The 15,158-nt window shown below is 46.3% G+C and overlaps 2 protein-coding genes across 3 annotated transcripts; one reads left to right on the forward strand and one right to left on the reverse strand.

Annotated features, from left to right (window-relative positions):
- The first annotated feature begins 381 nt into the window (after positions 1-381).
- LOC122010939 lies at positions 382-963 on the forward strand. The gene has a single exon (XM_042567403.1). It carries the CDS (start codon positions 477-479, stop codon positions 858-860), a length of 384 nt encoding a protein of 127 aa, XP_042423337.1. The 5' UTR covers positions 382-476; the 3' UTR covers positions 861-963.
- An 8,049-nt stretch (positions 964-9,012) lies between these two features.
- On the reverse strand, positions 9,013-13,700 carry LOC122037874 (dihydroorotase, mitochondrial-like). 2 transcript variants are annotated; one of them, XM_042597329.1, is made up of 7 exons: positions 13,469-13,698; positions 13,192-13,373; positions 12,383-12,519; positions 10,393-10,558; positions 10,131-10,247; positions 9,487-9,647; positions 9,021-9,362 (listed from the first exon to the last, which is right to left on the reverse strand). In XM_042597329.1, the coding sequence occupies exons 1-7, from the start codon at positions 13,660-13,662 to the stop codon at positions 9,168-9,170; spliced, it is 1,152 nt and encodes a 383-aa protein (XP_042453263.1). In that variant the 5' UTR covers positions 13,663-13,698; the 3' UTR covers positions 9,021-9,167. The 2 variants fall into 2 exon arrangements, with proteins under 2 accessions (XP_042453264.1, XP_042453263.1); XM_042597330.1 differs by lacking the exon at positions 10,131-10,247 and having other exon boundaries at positions 9,013-9,362; positions 13,469-13,700.
- Between the last annotated feature and the right edge of the window lie 1,458 nt (positions 13,701-15,158).

Here is a 15,158-nt window from a genome sequence, read left to right on the forward strand (position 1 = left end):
AGGTCACTTGATTCATGTAAAAATTCATTATGCTGGATAAATTTTTTTATAATTTATCTTTCTTCTTTCAGATCTCATTTATAATCGTGGCGGAGTCTTAGTGAGAGTTATCATTTTTTTTATTATTATTATAAAATCCTCACAAGTCACTTGATTAATGTAAATGGTCATTGTGCTGGATAAAATTCTCTGTAATTTATCTTTATTCTTTTAATCTCATGAACAGTTGTGAAGCCTAAGTGAGGATTATCATCTTTTTATTATTATAAAATCCTGAGTCATGATTTGACTCATGCAAAATGTGATTGAGCTTGATAAAATCCTCTATAATTTATTTTTCTTCTTTTTAATCTCATGGACAATCGAGAAGTCTCAGTGAGAATTATCATTTCACTATAAGAAAATAGGATTTCAGAAACCGATCTTTTTGCTGAGTATAAAATCGCTCATCCCTCCCCTCGGCTGCCCTTTCATCCATGGCCATGGAAGAAGACTTCGACGAAGCTGAAGTGCTATGGCCCGACTCCACCACCGCTGCTGCCGCTGGTGACAAATCCCCATCCGCTAGTGGGGGGATCAGGACCGCCCCACGGCAGGGAACTCGCCTAATGACATCGTCTTGCCCCGTCAAGATCCCTTCGTCCCGCTCGAGAGCTTCCAACCTTAACGGCGGTTTCATTGGCGGCGGCGGCTGTGTGGACGACGACAAATACAACAGTGATCCGCCGCACATGGTGGTGGAGAGGAGAGACGCGGCGACGTCGGCCTCGCCGCCGGGGATCGCCGGGAGAGAGAAGGGGCTGCAGCTCTGCCGAGTGAGGAACCAGGTGCTTCGGATGACAGGATTCATCGAGAGATGACGATGCAATATATATTATTGCCATTTTGATTTCCTTTTGTTTTCAACTACAGGCAGAATTTACTCTGAACGATTCCCTTTTATGACTGATGTTTTATTGTTTATGCTCGAAATAAAAGATTTTGCATAAATCCTATGATATCTTTTAATAAACAAAATGATTAACTGGGGGCAGTCTATGTAAATTTTCTATCAACCAACAGGATAAATCAGGAAATGCTCTCAGTGGACAGCTCAGGAGTCTAGTATCCTTTAGTTGCGTACTCTATTTAGAGAATTTTTTTTTACAAATTTATCATAGCTGTTCCTGTCTGGAAGCTGAGAAAACGAACCTGCCGGTGTGACGTGTCTGGAAGGTTGACCGCATCCCCATGACCCAGATGATGATCTGTCCGCTGCGTTGACCAAGTCGTCTGAAGTCCTCCTCCGGTCAACTGTACCTGTATCCAGCGACCGGGTTCCCCCGGTCTCTGGTACCTCGGTGCTCGAGGTGAATCCCACAAATGTATGAGTAACCAGATAATAACAGAATAGTAGTAAAATAAACAGATACCGAGTACGAGAACGTACCCTGGCCCAGGGGGGCGCCCTCGGATGGATGAGTGAGCTGGTCGTGGTGCTGATCAAGTCGTCGCAGTCATGACAAGTAGATGGGTGTGAACCCGCTGAGAAGTCAAATCTAATGGTGGCGGCACGGAATCCGATGCAGCCTGGATCCGGAATGCGGCATGTAGGCTGTGACATAACGGCTCGCAGGCCGATACGCGGCACGCAGGCCGGATAACACAGATAGCTCGTAATCATAAGAGAGATGCACAGAGTAAAACCCAACGACTCAATGGCCGGAACAACCTCGGCTCGATGGCTATCTGGAAGGTGACGATATCCACTAAAGACAGCGGCAGTAGATGCGAGAGGGGGAGGCTGCGGCTATTGGCGGCGGCTATGGCCGCGGGAAAAGGCAGCGGTGGCTGCCGGCGGCGGCTGTGGCCGCGGAGGAAGGCAGCGGCTGTGGCCGCAGGGGAAGGCAGCGCCGGCGGCGGCTGTGGCCGCGGGGGAAGGCAGCGGTGGCTGCCGGAGGAGATGACACCGGCGACGGCTGTGGCAGTCACCGGAGGAGGCCGTGGCGGATGGAGACGCTGGCGGCTGCTGGAGGAGGTGACACCGGAGTAGGAGGCGGCGCTGGACGCCGTACGCGACGGCGGTGCTCGATTTCTCCCTGGCAGCGGTGAAAACGCCCTCTCCTAGGCGGCGTCGATGGCGTGAGACCGGAGGAAAGGGGTGGAGGAGAGGAAGAGGAGAGCTCCGGCGACTTCGTCGGTCTCCGACGAAGGGCGTGAGAGGGGCAAACCCAAGCTTCTCCCTGGCTGGCGGCGGGTCTAGCTCCCTCTCCCAAAAAACGCGAGCCCCCCCCCTTTTTTTTTTTTTTGCTCCTGTGAACGGCGCTTCCCAAAAAAAACCCTCAGCCCTAGCAATCCTCCCTGACCAAAATGCCCCTGACCACTTCTTTATTTACTTCTCATGCCCTCATTTACCTCCGGATCACAAGCCTCCCCCTCGAGTCTAGTCGAAGGAGGTGCAAGTCCGACTGACTAGACAAGTCTATTACAAAGGGCTGAACCGCTCTCGATATCAAAATCAGATCGCTGAACCCCATGTACAATGTCACCAAATGGTCGGTATAGTAGTGGCACCGCGTGAGATGGCAGCAATGCCGAGCGAACCGAGTCGATAATGTAGCAGATCGAGCGACACGATGGACAACGAGCAGGCTGAATGGACAAGCGATGATGAGCGATCTGAATGGACAAAAACATCTCAACGAGCGAAGACGATGCTGGGCACAAGACAACGAAGATGCTGAACGGGCGATCTGAATGATGTCGATCGATCGGATAGATGCCGGGCGGGCGATGCCGCGCGTACGACCGGAATGATGTCGATCGGTCGGATAGATGCCGGGCGGGCGATGCCGTGCGTACGACCGGAATGATGTCGATCGATCGGATAGATGCCGAGCGGGCGATGTCGCGTGTGCGACCGGAATGATGTCGATCGGTCGGAAAATGCCGAGCGGACGATACTGCACGTGCGACCGGAATGATGTCGATCGGTCGGCTAAATGCCGGGCGGACGATACTGCACGTGCGACCGGAATGATGTCGATCGATCGGATAGATGCCAGGCTGACGATACCGCGCGTGTGACCGAAATGATGTCGATCGGTCGGATAAATGCTGGGCGGATGATGCCGCGCGTGCGACCTGAACGACGTCGATCGGAAGAATAGATACCTGGCCGTGACGCCTGCTCGACCCCGAACGGGGGAGATAGATGATCATGAATCTGGTCCGTGACCAGTGAAGGTCGCTCAACCCCGAACGGGGGATATAGACATATGATGTGCTGGTCCGCTGAACTGGTCCGAAATCGGTGATGATCGGCTCGGGGGTCTTCGCCATCGAGCCCCTGGCTCGTATATAATCCTCCCGGCTGCTCGGCTCGGGGGTCTTCGCCATCGAGCCCCTGGCTCGTATATAATCCTCCCGGCTGCTCGGCTCGGGGGTCTTCGCCATCGAGCCCGTAGCAGCTACGGGCTCGTATATAATCCTCCCGGCTGCTCGGCTCGGGGGTCTTCGCCATCGAGCCCCTGGCTCGTATATAATCCTCCCGGCTGCTCGGCTCGGGGGGCTTGGCTCGAGACTATATCAACCGGCCGCTCGGCTTGGGGGTCTTCGCCATCGAGCCCCTGGCTAGTATATAATCCTCCCGGCTGCTCGGCTCGGGGGTCTTCGCCATCGAGCCCGTAGCAGCTACGGGCTCGTATATAATCCTCCCGGCTGCTCGGCTCGGGGGTCTTCGCCATCGAGCCCTTGGCTCGTATATAATCCTCCCGGCTGCTCGGCTCGGGGGTCTTCGCCATCGAGCCCCTGGCTCGTATATCAACCTCCCGGCCGAACAGCTCGGGGGCCTTCGTCTTCGAGCCTGTGGCTCAGATATCAACCTCCCGGCCGAACGGCTCGGGGGCCTTCGTCATGGAGCCTGTGGATCGGATATCAACCTCCCGGCCGAACGGCTCGGGGGCCTTCGTCATCGAGCCTGTGGCTCGGATATCAACCTCCCGGCCGAACGGCTCGGGGGCCTTCGTCTTCGAGCCTGTGGCTCAGATATCAACCTCCCGGCCGAACGGCTCAGGGGCCTTCGTCATCGAGCCTGTGGCTCGGATATAATCCTCCTGGCTGCTCGGCTCGGGGGGTCTTCGCCATCGAGCCCCAGGCTCGTATATCAACCTCCCGGCCGAACAGCTCGGGGGCCTTCGTCATCGAGCCTGTGGCTCGGATATCAACCTCCCGGCCGAACGGCTCGGGGGCCTTCGTCATCGAGCCTGTGGCTCGGATATAAACCTCCCGGCCGAACGGCTCGGGGGCCTTCATCTTCGAGCCTGTGGCTCGGATATAAACCTCCCGGCCGAACGGCTCGGGGGCCATCGTCATCGAGCCTGTGGCTCGGATATAAACCTCCCGGCCGAACGGCTCGGGGGCCTTCGTCTTCGAGCCCCTGGCTCGTATATCAACCTCCCGGCCGAACAGCTCGGGGGCCTTCGTCTTCGAGCCTGTGGATCAGATATCAACCTCCCGGCCGAACGGCTCGGGGGCCTTCGTCATCGAGCCTGTGGCTCGGATATAAACCTCCCGGCCGAACGGCTCGGGGGCCTTCGTCATCGAGCCTGTGGCTCGGATATCAACCTCCCGGCCGAACGGTTCGGGGGCCTTCTGTTGGTGCAACCTTAGGTCAAGGTTGACCTGACTCGAGTTGACTTGACTCGAGTTATGTTTTGATGTTTGACAATGTTTGACGAGGAGAGAGTTGTATTCTTGATGTTTGACAAGAATAGGTGTTTGGGAGATTGTAGGTGCAACCTTAGGTCAAGGTTGACCTGGTTGACCTGATTCGGGAAAAGTCCAAGCAGGGAGCTTGGCACGCGAAAAGTCCAAGTATGGAGACTTGGCACTGGAAAAGTCCAAGTACGGAAACTTGGCACGGGGAAAAGTCCAAGCAGGTAGCTTGGCACGCGAAAAGTCCAAGTATGGAGACTTGGCACTGGAAAAGTCCAAGTACGGAAACTTGGCACGGGGAAAAGTCCAAGCAGGTAGATTGGCACGCGGAAAGTCCAAGTATGGAGACTTGGCACGGGGAAAGTCCTAACTGGGATGTTAGGCAGTGTGGAAAGTCCTGGTGAGTGAAGCCAGGCAGTGGGAAAGTCCTAACTGGGATGTTAGGCAGTTGGAAAGTCCTGGTGAGTGAAGCCGGGCAAGGAAAGTCCTAACTGGGATGTTAGGCGGTTGGAAAGTCCGGTGAGTGAAGCGAGCGGTGAAAAGTCCTAAGCGGGATGTTAGGCGGTGTGGAAATCTGGTGAGTGAATCCGGTGAAAGTGCAGGTGAGTGAAGCCAGGAGGGAAAATCGGATGGATCGGGGATGATCGGACATCGGTGTTGAGAAAGTCCAAGTAGGTCAAAGGATTGACCGGACACTTGGGGAAGCAGTCAAGGAGTGACCGGATGCTAGGAATGAAGTACCAACAGTCGAGGTTGACCAAATGTTGGTTTGGAAGACTTGAGACTTGGTTTGGGCAAAACCAAGTCACAGTTATCTGATCGTGTCCGGTGACCGATGGGTAATCGATCGTGCTCTGATCGGTATCGTCGATCTGCGGACCGATCGAAATATCGATAACCGCGAGAAAGAGCGTCGATCGGTGCGTGGACCGATCAGAGCTTCCGATCGGTCGTGGCGACCGATCAGAGACGATGTCGCGGAAGGAAGAGCTTCAAAGCCAGAGATGGGATCGGTCGTGGACCGATCCGGTGTCTTTGATCGGTCCACGGCCGATCGTCTGCAGATGGTTACGTACGGCTGATCGATGCGGGACCGATCGGGCGCTGATCGGATGCGGGACCGATCGAGCGAGGGCTGATCGGTCCGCGCATCGATCGAGTTCTAACGTTACGCGCAACGGCTAGTTTCTTGTTTCTTCTTGGCAGTATAAAGGAGGCGAGCATCTTACGTGCGTGAGCTACTCCTTCCTTCTAGAACTGTTCTTACATTCTTGAAAGCTTCGCTGAGCTTTGATTGAGCTCGCCTCAAGCTTCGCGTGAGCTTCGTCGACCAGCTGCTGCGTTTGGGTTGTGAAGTTGCTGCTTCACCTCCAGTCGACAAGAAAGCAAGCAATTGGTAGAGTGCTATTGTATTCATATTGTATTGTTTTTCTTACTGTTCTTGTACTCTTTGTTTGCTGTTGCAAACGTTTGTGGCGAGGTTTCTCCACCCACAAGGAGTATATTGTATTAGTCGGTTCTCCGGGGGCTCATCCACCGACGGATTGACTGGACTCGTCCACCTTACGGACACGCCGAGGAGTAGGAGCCCTAATCTCCGAACCTCGTTACATCCTTGTGTTAAAGTTTGGTTTTCTTCTCTTTCGTTTCTTTGTATTTTCCGCTGCGCTAACACGTTTTGTAGAAAGAAACGACGATTTGGGGTCGGCTATTCACACCCCCCTCTCTAGCCTCCGTACGAAGGATCCTAACACCTTCGTCATCGAGCCTGTGGCTCGGATATCAACCTCCCGGCCGAACGGCTCGGGGGCCTTCGTCTTCGAGCCTGTGGCTCGGATATAAACCTCCCGACCAAACGGCTCGGGGGCCTTCGTCATCGGGATATCAACCTCCCGGCCGAACGGCTCAGGGGCCTTCGTCATCGAGCCTATGGCTCGGATATAAACCTCCCGGCCGAACGGCTCGGGGGGCCTTCGTCTTCGAGCCTGTGGCTCGGATATAAACCCCCCGGCCGAACGGCTCGGGGGTCTTGGCTCGAAGAACTACTACAGATCACATAACTAACCGAAAACAGATAACGGAAAGACTGACCTAGGTCATGAGGATAGAAGAGTTCTCCGGCGTCGTCCATCTTCACGTTCCAGATCAGGCGCGTTCCCACAGACGGCGCCAATTTGATCCTGTCTGGAAGCTGAGAAAACGAACCTGCCGGTGTGACGTGTCTGGAAGGTTGACCGCATCCCCATGACCCGGTTGATGATCTGCCCGCTGCGTTGACCAAGTCGTCTGAAGTCCTCCTCCGGTCAACTGTACCTGTATCCAGCGACCGGGTTCCCCCGGTCTCTGGTACCTCGGTGCTCGAGGCGAATCCCACAAATGTATGAGTAACCAGATAATAGAATAGTAGAATAATTAACTAAATGCAGAAAAGGTACGAGAACGTACCCTGGCCCAGGGGGGCGCCCTCGGATGGATGAGTGAGCTGGTCGTGGTGCTGATCAAGTCGTCGCAGTCATGACAAGTAGATGGGTGTGAACCCGCTGAGAAGTCAAATCTAATGGTGGCGGCACGGAATCCGATGCAGCCTGGATCCGGAATGCGGCATGTAGGCTGTGACATAACGGCTCGCAGGCCGATACGCGGCACGCAGGCCGGATAACACAGATAGCTCGTAATCATAAGAGAGATGCACAGAGTAAAACCCAACGACTCAATGGCCGGAACAACCTCGGCTCGATGGCCGAACCCGATCTCGGCGCGATGGCCGGAATAACCCAAATAGTACCGAGCTGCGGCGGCTGTGGCCACGGGGGAAGGCAGCGGGGGAAGGCAGCGGTGGCTGCCGGCGGCGGCTGTGGCCGCGGGGGAAGGCAGCGGTGGCTGCCGGAGGAGGTGACACCGGCGGCGACTGTGGCAGTCGCCGGAGGAGGCCGTGGCGGATGGAGACGCTGGCGGCTGCTGGAGGAGGTGACACCGGAGTAGGAGGCGGCGCTGGACGCCGTACGCGACAGCGGTGCTCAATTTCTCCCTAGCAGCGGTGAAAACGCCCTCTCCTAGGCGGCGTTGATGGCGTGAGACCGGAGGAAAGGGGTGGAGGAGAGGAAGAGGAGAGCTCCGGCGACTTCGTCGGTCTCCGACGAAGGGCGTGAGAGGGGCAAACCCAAGCTTCTCCCTGGCTGGCGGCGGGTCTAGCTCCCTCTCCCAAAAAACGCGAGCCCCCCCCCCCCCTTTTTTTTTTTTTGCTCCTGTGAACGGCGCTTCCCAAAAAAAACCCTCAGCCCTAGCAATCCTCCCTGACCAAAATGCCCCTGACCACTTCTTTATTTACTTCTCATGCCCTCATTTACCTCCGGATCAATAGCTAAGACTCAAATCATAGATACCTAGATGATAACTTAAATACCTTACCACAGTATCATAACCCGGGGGCAAAAATTAAACCATATGATATCTTTTAATTGATAAGATTGCAAATGAGTTAGACTCATCTTTGTTTCCTTCTTAAATGACAACAAAATCCTTGATGATTTCCTTCTATTCATGACTTTTATCACGTGAACTAGTGAAAATAAAAGAATAATCATAACTTGAATTTTTTTTATGGTAATTTAGCATTTTAGATCACATTTTTGTTTCAAATTGACAAGTTATAAATTAATTAATAAAAAATGTTTTTAAAAAAAAATACTTTAAATATTTTACATTTCTGAAATGCTTTCCAGAGTTTTATTAAAGTGTGCCTACGATTCCAGAGATCGAATTAATATTTTACATTTCTCTATTATAGTTTATATTAATAAAATGTATCTAGGGAAATAAAAAAATATGTAATTTGGTTAAAGAGGTTGGATGATAAAAACATAATATATTTCAAGAGATATTTAAAAGTTTGAAAATTTAAATATGGAGACTAAATTAAAAAAAAATAGAAAATAAAGAGAAATGTATTATTCTAGCAACATATGATAATTTATATGTGTGGCATATTAACATAAATATAAATTTAAAAATTAGAGAATTTTGATATAATCTATTAATAATCTATTTCAAGATCAATTATAAAAATAAGCAACTGAGAAAAACAAATCTAATTTCGATATCAATTCCTCAATAATTATTAGATATTTTATATGCACATGATGCTTTTTTTAAAAAGTGATATAGTCAGTTTTATATGCATAGGAATGTTCCCTGTAATTTTAAAAAACAAAAACTGAAAATTAGAAGAAAGAAAAAAAAAGGTTTCTGAACAGACTTCTAATAACCTTTTCCAATCATATACAATTGTTTTACTATAAAGGAATTTAATTCTATAAAGCTGTTTCATTAAATTATTCTTAAAATTGTTGAAAATAATTATAAAAACATCATCGGCTTACAAATCGAAATATAAATCAATAATTTTTTGGATCCAGTAAATCATAGTAGATTATCAATTGCCTCGTTTAAATAACCTCGAAGAAAAAACTCTCTCAGTTATTTGATGGAAGCCATTCGAGGGTTTCGCCAGCAAACATAGGTACTATTTCTCCATGTTCGTATGGGTAAGACACGGGCACCTTCCAGGAGCTCTTTCTCAGTTTGATCTTTGAGGTATTCCTTGGGAGTCCGTAAAAATCAGGTCCATTGAAGCTTGTGAACGCTTCCAGTTTGTCGAGTGAGCCAGCCTGATCGAAACAAGTATTAGAGATGCAAAAATAACAACTTCATGAATAAATTAGCAAAAATTATGAATAGCTGTTTCTAATTCTATCGGCAGAGTAGTATATAGGTTGGAATTCATGGGAGTACCTGCTCGAATACTTTGGCATAAAGTGATAAAGCAACAGGAGCATTGTATATTCCTGCACATCCACAAGTACATTCTTTTCTTCGCCTTTCGTGCGGAGCACTATCCGTACCGAGGAAATATCGATTGCTGCCACTTGTCACGGCAGATACTATAGCTTCTCCTATGGAAGAAGCGATATTATCAACACCAGAGATTGGCGATGCAGCATAAAAAAAAAAAAAGAACTAAAAAAAACATGTCCAACTTTTTAAAACATCATTATGAAGAAACGAACAAAGAAAATCACATAATGACAACAGTGTCGCACTTGTAGAACAAAACCTATGTAAACAAGGCTTTAGCCTATTTGGATTTAGAAAGGTTGACCTCAAAGTAAACAAGGAAAAATAAGAATATGCTTGCCAATTGCAAGTAAAAGGAGACGTTTGAAGATGCCGAAAGCTTAGAGAGTTACTTTAAATGAAGATTGAAGAACAAAAGATAATACATGATATTTAGTAAGTTGTTCTTAAAGATACCATCAATTATTGTATGTGCTAGTTAACTTTTCTAGAAACTGTGATCTGTATGGTTAGCAGTATTGAATAAATGAGAAATGAAGAGTGAATAGTTTGCTATTAGCAAAAGAAATAGCTTAACCTACTGTGGATCTCTCGTTTTAGTACTGGGAGACAGTAATTGTGAGGTTGTAATCCACCTTGAAATAAAGAGTTTCTATTCAGAATAAGGTGTTGTGGTGTCACTGTTGCAGCAACAGAACCTATAAGAGAAAACACACCACAAATGTGTAACAAAATTTACAAAATAATGTTTCTATTAGCCCTTGGCACTTGCTGCCAAGGGCTAGTCCTGTCTGAATATAAACAAGAATAGAAACAAAGGGCAAATAATGAACCAAGACTTACCTTCACTGCATGATTCGATAAATTTAACAGCTTCCATTGTAGTTATGTGTTCCATCACAATTTTCAGATGTGGAAGTTTCTTTAGCAATGGTTCTAAAATTGTTTCAATGAAAACTTTTTCTCGGTCGAAGATGTCAACACTTGGATCAGTAACTTCGCCATGGACCTAAGTAGAAAGTGGCGTGCAAAGACATCAGGCTCTGAGATTTAAAAGTACAAATAATAAGAGCAAAAGGAGGAGAAATATTCTGCTGTCTCTAATGCCAATATTTAGAAACATCAATATTACAAAATGAATTATGGAATAAATTAGGCAGTTAGTAACCATCCACCAAAGTTTTAATAAGCTAAATGAGCTAAAGAAACTAATAAAAAGAAGAAAAAAAAAAATATAGCTTTCAGAAATTCAATCTTTCAATATTTTCATGTAACTGAATAGAATATTCCATAGCGACCATGTTCATGGAAGAAATATCAACTAATCGGAGTTCAGGAAGATAGATCCCAATTGTGGTGTATGCCATGCAACCAGAAAAACAACGATGATTCTTCCACATGCTTGGTAGAATATAACACAGAACAACTTTGACGTATAATGTAAAAGGAACAAACATATCCAAACAATCAAAGAAGAAGATAGAAACTATGTCTAGATCCAAACATTCACACTAATATTGAATAGTCATCTAGGAATCATGAAAAAAAAAATAACATATGAAACTCAGTTCCAGTAGCACAAGAATTATAATTTTGTAATATCACTAAGCCATCATGTAACAACTAACAACATGATGATGACTAATTTTTACATGCATTCAGCATTCCCAACTGCTAAGTAGTAAATGAGATTATGCTTCATAATTCATATGAAAATTTCATATTTGTAGATGTCAATCATATCATAATGGCTAAATATAAAATTTGTATTAAAAGGATGCATGTTAGTTGTATGTGAAACTATCAAAGTTACTCTATAAACCAAAGCAATATACTGAAAATTTCACATTTACCTATCCGTCATTTGTGTTTAAATGTAAAACAGAACTCCATATCACATTTGCACCCAAGGTTATCCACATGAGGTGTTTTGCACATATCATTTTGGTAAATTTTCAATCATAAATTGTAAGGTTCAGTTAAAAAGAATATAAAAAGGTTTACTAGGAATAAGTTTTTCACTCAGATGTCCTATTTGTTATCAGTAGAGTATTATGAATATGATTCATAAAAACTATATGTAGGTTAATAACTCGCATTGATCAAAGATAATTTAAAAGATGTCCATCTCACTTTATAGCATCTCAGGTCACTTAAAGAGATTAAATGCTTGCAGTCATTAGATATAAGCTAATTCTATTACAGAAACAAACACGTACATTTGTGAAGCTCAAGTCAAAGTCTGTGAGATTTTTATCACCAAAACTTATATCAAACTACTTATAATTACAGATGAAAATTCTTATAAGATTCCAGATGAAAACTCATCAAATCACTGTTTTTGGTATCATCAAAGCAATTCTCACTAAGCTAGTCAACAAGAACATACATAATCTTTTCCATCCTCCTCAATAATTTCATTATTGGACAAAACATCAATTGGGAGTTTTCAAGTAACAAGAGTACTTCTTTCTATTGTATCATCTTTCATTCTAAGGCTCCACCTTCCCTAGCTTCTCCACTTTTTTAGTAGTAGAATTTTTTTTTCATTTTAATTAATTGATTGAATTAATTTCTGACAGTTAAAATTATTGGGCCAGATTTAACAGTTCAATGGAATTTCTTTCTCTTTTTACAGAGTGGTTCAACAGACTGATGAAATTGAATCATCGTTGTTCATAAATACATATCATACACATAATTTTAAATCTGAATTGCATCATTAGTAACTTACACATAATATGCTTCCAACAACTATGTTCACACTAAGTCAGTAACAGCTAACTATTTACATGTCTAACATGAAATCATCATATATAGTGGATTCACATACCAGCAATGGCATATTATGTTTTGCCATTTCTTCTAACACGGGTATACACTTTCCAAATATATCAGTAACCCCATCTTGAGAATTGGTAGTTGCTCCAGCAGGATATAATTTTACAGCAAAGACCACTCCACTTTGTCCTGAAAAATGAAGCCATCATAAGATGAAAAGCCAGAAGAAAGTAACAGGCAATTTCATTAAAGTCAAAGTGCTTCAGAGGTATGCTTTATTTTAAGAACAGAAAGTACAAAGCAAAGGCATCTATGTACAACAATATATATAACTCTGTAAGAGGATGTTGGAACATTAATGAAAGTGAACTCGGGGAGCTTAAGCTAAGGTAATAGGATAGGATTTGAAAAAGTGAAGTTTATGGAACCAAAAAATTCACAACAAGGAATCACCGACAAACGATTTATTAGATACCCGTATGGAACAAACAAAGCTTTATCATTCCATGACTAAATCTTGCGTCTTAGAATTTAGTGCCTTCATCTTTCAATGTCTGGTAATCACAAAATTTTATTTTTGACGCAAGGTTTAGTCATTCTACGAATAAAACTGTCTGTTCCATAAACAGTAAGGAATTAAGGAATCATCAAACAAGAAATGGGTATTGGAATCTTGTTGCACTCTATACGAGATGACCTGCAACTACAATTTTAAACAATCAACCTCCTGGAATGACTATTCTTTCAAACAAGTGAGACAGATAAACACTGAAACACATTGCGATCGTCCACAATAAACCAACATCTAATTTTGCAATATCAGACATGAAAGAAAGAAAAAGTACGGAAAAAGATACTTACTGGCAAGTTTGATCTCCTCGGGGCTGGTGTTGTCAGTGAGATAAAGCGTCATGAGGGGATCAAATACACTACCCTCCGGCAGCGCCTTCAGGATGGACTGGCGATAAGCCACCGCCGCTTCTGTGGTCGTAATAGGGGGTTTCAGGTTCGGCATTACTATCGCCCTCCCAAATTGCCTCGCGCTGCACCACCACCGCCGCCAACCAAAATCTCCACTTTATTAATCCACCGGAATCAAGAGACAACGCGCTGATCAATAACCCAACAATCTACCCACCTGTGGGAGGCCACCGCATGGAGGAGCTCACCCTCGCGCAGGTGGAGGTGCCAGTCGTCCGGCCGCGTCAGGGAGAGTTCCATTCCGGCCGCCGCGGACGATGCCACGACAAATCGATGGCTTCTCAGATTGATCGAACTCGGATGGTAGGAGATCCAAGATCGCTGGCAAGGAAAAGAGCAGGAGGTTGGCATCGGAGTCGAACCCTATCATTCAATGACCGTTCAGTCGTCGATTTTGAAGTAGGCTGAAAGTCTCCGCTCGGCCCAATAAGGAATGATCCAAAAACCAGTCTGTCTGTCCGAAGACATTTTATCAAATCACGTCGATTTATCTCGGTATCGAAAAGTTAAAATTCTTTAAATCCGACTGATTTTTTCAAAATCAGTTGCTTAATTTATTATTTTTTTTATTAAAATTAATTTTAAATAAAATTTGTTGATACACTAAACCATAGGGATGGCAATGGGGCGGGACGGGGTGGGGCGGGTTTGTCATTCCCATCCCCGCCCCGTTTTCATTTTTTCGAGTTCGGGGATTCCCCGAACCCGAACCCACGGGTTCCGGGATTCCCCATCCCCGCCCCATCTCCATGATCTATCGGCAGCAACAATGTCAACCTGGAGATAATTTTTGTATGTCTCAAAGAAAAGGTAAGGCTCAAATAGTGCATTCCAGCTAGTCTTATTCAGCTCGATTTCCTGCAAGAATGACAAACAGGGAAATACAGAAGACATGGTTCCGAATAATAGCTCAGGTAAATCATGAAGTACATACAGACCTCACAGATCTTGTTGCCTATTTGAAGCCAATATATTAATGTTAACACTATTATTAATATTTTTTTAAAAAATCATATTATTATTTATTAATATTAATAATAATAATATTCGGGGCGAGTTCGGGGATGGGGATAGTATTCCCATACCCGCCCCAAACCCGCCCCATCCCCGAAAAATCGGGGATCCCCATGCCCATTTCGGGTTTTCCCCGCGGGGTCCCAAACTCGCGGGGAAAATTGTCATCCCTACTAAACCATCTCAGATTGAAACAAAATGAATTTTTATATGTTCGTCTATCACTTTTGATTATATCAATATCATCTAATGCGGTGATGAGGGGCTCATCCAGTGGAGGATCATTACCACGATGAAGGTCAAAGGTCAGAGTCAGGACGGTCAATGCACCCGTACTATCTGTCGGTCAGGCGACTCACTCACCCGACCGGAATAGAGAAGGTCCGACCCAACATCATCATAGCTCGGCCACATACTGGGCTTCTGATGCTCAGAGAAGTGTCGGGGAGCACACGTCAAGCGGCCAGCCTCGCTCGGATGTACCTCGGAACCAACCCAGCAAAGCCACGACCGAGCAGATTATATTCAAAGCAGAGCTCGGGCAGTGGGCAGTTGGTCGAGCGCCCATCCTGCTCGACCCGAGAACGATAGTGTCCGGACGACTGATGGTTGGTCGAACGGCTTACCCGCTCGGCCCAGTAACGAACAAGAGGGGGATCTGTGAGTTGGCTGAGCGCCCATCCTACTCGACCCGAGAACGATTGTGTCCGGACGACTGATGGTTGGCCGAACGGCTTACCCGCTCGGCCCAATAACGGACAAGAGGAGGATCTGTGATATCCTTCTGGGAGCCCGTGCCACCGACAGATGGCATGGTCGGCGACATGGTCAAG

Source organism: Zingiber officinale, chromosome 1A (assembly GCF_018446385.1).
Source record: "Zingiber officinale cultivar Zhangliang chromosome 1A, Zo_v1.1, whole genome shotgun sequence".
In the NCBI taxonomy this organism is placed as follows: Eukaryota; Viridiplantae; Streptophyta; class Magnoliopsida; order Zingiberales; family Zingiberaceae; genus Zingiber; species Zingiber officinale.

Coding starts and splice junctions, on each gene's coding strand:
- LOC122037874 (XM_042597329.1), bottom strand. CDS start 13,662: ATGCCAACCTCCTGCTCTTTTCCTTGCCAGCGATCTTGGATCTCCTAC. Junction 12,520..13,191: donor CGAGGAGATCAAACTTGCCA/GTAAGTATCTTT, acceptor TTCATTTTTCAG/GACAAAGTGGAGTGGTCTTT. Junction 10,248..10,392: donor TATCGAATCATGCAGTGAAG/GTAAGTCTTGGT, acceptor TTTCTCTTATAG/GTTCTGTTGCTGCAACAGTG.
- LOC122010939 (XM_042567403.1), top strand. CDS start 477: ATGGCCATGGAAGAAGACTTCGACGAAGCTGAAGTGCTATGGCCCGAC.